Genomic DNA, 4,997 nt, shown 5'->3' with positions numbered 1-4,997 from the left:
CAGAAAGATCTTTGCGACGCACTGAAGACAAAGCAACCTGTGGTACAACCACTACGAGGCAGTACAGGCGAAGGGCTGGCGGCGCTACAAAGTATGCAACTATTCATAAGAAATTGTGACCACGATTTCCAATCAATTGAAAACGCCCATAGCGGAGCCCAAGCGGAAAAACTCAAACACTACATAAAGCAGGCTTACAAGACACACCTACCGCATTTGATACGGAGTTTATAACAAACCTAGAAGCCGTAAATGTACCAAAAAGAAGAAAAGACAAAGCAAGTAACCAAAAAATAAGTGAGTTAAAAACAACCGGAAACATGGAAGCAACATTAAGTCACTTGGAGGGCCTAAGAATTCAAAGGGAAATCGAAGCAGAAAAGAAGAGCAAATCCGCAACAGTAGATTCCAAGAAAGCAGAGGATTGCAAAAGCGAAAAAGACGAAACTAAATGCAACAAAAAAGATGGGTGTGAATTCAAAGATAGGGAGTGCAAAGCTAAAGTAAACACAGCAACAGGGAAAGATAGTAAAACAAACACCACAGGGAGCAATTATGTTCTAATAAAAAAGGTGCCTCTTTTTCTAGCAGTTTTGATTCTATAAAACTTTTAAGGTTTCCCCTAGACTTTATGAAATTAATGAAATTTTCTAAATTTGATATATTTAACACCTTTAATAAAAGTGTGAAAATTAGTGAATTTTTTAAAATGTGAAGTGCTAGCATAAAGGTATCCTATGGGTGTAAAGCAACATGGTGATAGGGAATGAAAAATGAGCGTCATTATTAAAAATTTATTTTATTGTTTTATTTTGTTTTTGAGGATATTAGCTAAATTTATGAGAGAAGTAATATGATAGGAATAATAATAATAATGATAATAATAATAATAGGAGAGTATTAGTAGTGTATACATGCTAGTATCATAACAACGGAACAAAAAATAATAATAATAATGAGGAGGAGAAAGTGTGACTTAAATGTATGTGTATACTAATGTTTCAACAGTGTTTGTATTTAATATTAAATCGTCGGTGAACTAGAAGCCGTTAAAGCAACGCCATGTTCGTGACGAATGTAAAAGATGGAGTGTGTGTAAATGGATTCGAGGCAGAGAAAAAGAAACATTAAGAAAGGAAGTGGATAACACCACAACGAGGAAACTACAATATGAGGAGTTACAGACACAAAAATGACGTTGGGCAACATGATACATGATAAGATGATAAAAGGACCAGTAAGTAAAAGATAGGGTGAAATTGTGGGGAAAAATAGGCTTGCTATATCTAGTGAGAGAAGAAGTTGATGTGGAATTCATGTAAGAACTACTTCCAATATGCTCTTAAGAACTCTCTCTATATAATGTAGTAATTTAAGTTAAAGCATTATTATGGTTAAAGACCAACCTTCCGCAGAGAATGTAGCGGATTAAGAGCCACAAACTTTACCTGAAAGTGCGTTTCTTTGTGCGTCAGTTACCTGCTTCAATGTGACAGAAGATAACCAAGTAGCCTATGATTGTACTCAGCTTTGCGGAAACTACAACAAAAGAGAAGCAAACTTAGAAAGAGTGAGAGGAAGGATAAAAATGAAGAAAAAACAAAAGCAAAAGCAAAAAGCTCATATTTGAACTCAAGATAGCTTAGGAACCATCAGTCTTTGCTTCTTCTACAGTGAGACGAGTTTTTAAAGTTATTAGAGAGGCAGAAGAATTTTTTTTGTTCTAGGATGATACAAAATAGAGGTTTTAGAAGTGAAATTAAATGACAGATTCAAAGGTTATAAATGTTGTGACTTACTGGTGCGTTGAATTGAATCTATATTAGATATTGGAAATCAATAAAGAGAAACTACACTCCCCAAATTTTTCGTCCTTCATACAGCTTTCTGTGTTTTTAATGTTTAAAGATAAAGTAGGGAACATCATGTAGTAAGAATAAATGATACAGATGAAAGATATAAGAACATTTGAGTTCTAAAGATATATAATTTCTATATGCCGACACTATAGACTCTTCCTTAATTCTAAAAATATGCGTGCGCAAATCGGAAAACCAAACATATATAATATGAAGCTAAATTAACTGTGCGTCAAACCCCGGAGACCTCAACCGAATTTAGAGTTTTGTATGTGTAAGCACAAGATAGATTCAAAATAAAATCTTATTTCACGCGGAAATGGATAAATGTTCCGGATAAAGTGGCACAAACAGCGGTTTTTATTCTGATAACGGATTCTAATCCTCCATTATTTGAAAAAAACAATACCAAAACCACCAATATAAAATGCAAACCAATAGCAATGACTGACTTGCTTCAATATATATTTCCTACAAGAAGGGAAGTAGTCGTTTACAAAATCACAAAAAAAAATTTTAACAGGCCATGTGATGCAACGACAAAAAACAGCGGAGGAAGAATAAAATCAAGAAGATACATTCAAAAGAAGTTTGAAATAACCTAATTTATTTTTTAAGTTTGACGTTACTCTATTTTTTCTATTTAGGTAAGTGCTGTTAAGTACACTGACAGGAAAAGAGGCGAAGAATCAAAGAATAAAAATTGAAAAATGATTAAACAAGAATACCGGCAAAACGCTGAAAAATGTAGATAAAATATAAATAAACTTTATACTTTAAATACCTAAAAACTGCATTCAAATAGAGAAAACCTTGTATTGTAAAATAAGAGACTTGTAGGAACAGAATATACAGTTCCTCGGCTTTAAATTTCTGAGGAAAAAATAAAGCAGATAAACCAGTTACAACAATTTGCCAGACAACAACTCATGAATGTTTTCTAGCCTAATGTGAGCTGATTGTGCTGCTCAGGGTGATTTTTATTACAGGCCAACTAACCCAGAGAACCAGCAGCAGCACTACCTGGAAAAATTATCTAGTTAACGTCAGGCATGCAGTTTTCTCCTCTGGACATGACTCTGCTCACCTGGAAACCGACACACCGCAACGACAATTCGCTTAATCACTTTTATCGCAATATGAAGCGTGTAACTAAAAAGCGTAGGAACCAACAGCACAAATATGAACGACAAAAGAAGTACAAAGCAGCCACAGCACTTCTGGCAACCATCTTCGAAGCAAGCGGCTTAACTGCAGCTCAAGTTCAAAGCCCCGCCAGCGAAACCGAATGCACAACTGCATGCGGTTGCGCGATCCGATTACAGAAACGCACTGAACCTTATGCAAACGCCGCATCGTCAGCAGAGAGGCAGCTTGCAAGAAACCGCGAGAGGTTCGAAGCCTTACTAGCTGCGGCAAAGACAACGACGCCGAACACGCTAAAGAAAGCTATACCGGTAATCGCGACAGCGGGAAAATACATATCACAGTGCACCACGGCGCCCGGTGAATGGAAAGAGGCACTTAAGGAACTGCATGAAGCCTCTGCAGCTGCACAGGTTTTGCTAAACAAGCTCCACGACATCAACGACAACGAAGGTTTGCTGCACGTAACGTGGTCTGGCGGCGCCAACTTCGCGAATGCAAAGCTAAGCAAGGAAAACTTAGGACAACTGAAAGCAACCCGGACGTGCGCGGAGGAAACGGCCGAAAAGGGCCACGAATTTACGTTGGAAACCAAAAAAAAACAACCGCCAACAGCGGACCTCCTAAATCAACTGGTAATCTCAAATGTGTGCCAATACACCGCTAGCACAGGCTGCAACGGCGGCAACAGCTTCCAAAGCGGCGCGTTTACAAAGTACAAACTGACGCTGGCCAAAGACAAGCCGGCACCTGACGCAGCTTTTGTAAACCACATTTCGACGTACGCATCAGTTTTAGTCGCGACATTTAAGCTCGCGACAACGAAAATTGAAAGAGCAAACAATGCGGTGGCAGCAATGAGAACAAAAAATCCGCTCGACACCTGCCTGAAAGACATAACCAACTACCAGCATATCAAAGACGATACAAAGTTCCGGCTATTCGCACTGAAATCGTTAGTGGGGCAAGGCTAATGCTGAGAAACTCGAATCAGAGGACGGAGCAGCCATCAATACGGCGTTAAACACGGCGTTCGGCGACAACGGTGCCGACATCAAAGCCGTATTTTGGGCCGACATCGACACAGCAATCATACCAAAAGCAGACGGTGAAAGCGAAACGAGCGACCAACTAAAAACTTTAAAAACACTATATCAAAGATCTAGCGTAATGGCGAGGTTGTTTCTAAAAGAGCTGTTAAATAGTGAAACAAAGCAAAAATCCAAACAAAAAGTTGACGAAGGAAAAGAAAAAGAATGCAGTGACGAAAAGGAGGATAAATGCAAAGGGGATTGCGAATGGGACGGCGAAGGCAACAATAAAAAGTGCGTAAAGGATCAAATTACAAGCCATCACAGGTAGAGGAAGCAAAACAAGATGGGAAAGCTGACTGCAGTAAACTTGACATACAAGAGAGATGTGAGAAGGCTAATGAAGGTAAGACGACTAAAGTTTGCGAATGGAAGGGAGAACATAGTGATGGGTGCGACAAATCCGGTTACAAATGCCGCTCTTCCAGCATTCTCGCCAATAAGAAATTTGCTGTGACGGCTGCTACTTTTCTGGGCTTCATAGAATTTAAGAGTTCGAAGGATAATACGAATTTCGCTTAATTTTTTTGAAATCTATGAAAAGTTCTATTTTGAGAGAATTTGCTAATTTTTTCTAAAATTTTATACAACTTACGATTTTTTGATTGAAGTATGAAAACTCTAGTTAAATATGCATAGTTATGACCTATGCATGTAACTTTGAATCTTGATAGGGCATTAAAAATTAGCGCTACTCTAATTTGGTGTATTTTGTTCATTTTGTTTATGTCATTAAAATTACAAGTAATTTGGGGTTATAATAACAAAGATAATAACGAAATGATAGGGGCGCGTTGTGAGTATGTATATACAAATATTATAATAAGAGCAGTAAAAATAATAGTAATAATGATTATAATAATAATGACAGGAGAGTGTTGTGAGTGTGTGTATACTGATA

General features: G+C 37.7%; 2 pseudogenes across 2 annotated transcripts in view; both read left to right on the top strand.

Annotated features, from left to right (window-relative positions):
* Positions 1-605, top strand: part of TEOVI_000854400:pseudogene — a 1,380-nt pseudogene extending 775 nt beyond the window's left edge. Inside the window, 2 exon segments of the mRNA in view lie at positions 1-204; positions 207-605. The exon segment at positions 1-204 is cut by the window's left edge and continues 21 nt beyond it. Coding sequence covers positions 1-204; positions 207-605 — 603 coding nt within the window.
* A 2,450-nt stretch (positions 606-3,055) lies between these two features.
* TEOVI_000854300:pseudogene lies at positions 3,056-4,305 on the top strand (annotated as a pseudogene). Its single transcript is given in 3 exon segments — positions 3,056-3,964; positions 3,966-4,232; positions 4,234-4,305. Coding segments are annotated over 3 exon segments (1,248 nt in total).
* The last annotated feature ends 692 nt before the right edge of the window (positions 4,306-4,997 follow it).

The sequence above is a fragment of the Trypanosoma equiperdum genome (assembly GCF_001457755.1).
Source record: "Trypanosoma equiperdum strain OVI genome assembly, contig: ctg_1311, whole genome shotgun sequence".
NCBI lineage: Eukaryota > Euglenozoa > Kinetoplastea > Trypanosomatida > Trypanosomatidae > Trypanosoma > Trypanosoma equiperdum.
Note: the sequence above shows the minus strand (reverse complement) of the source record. Positions and strands in the feature narration are given on the sequence as shown.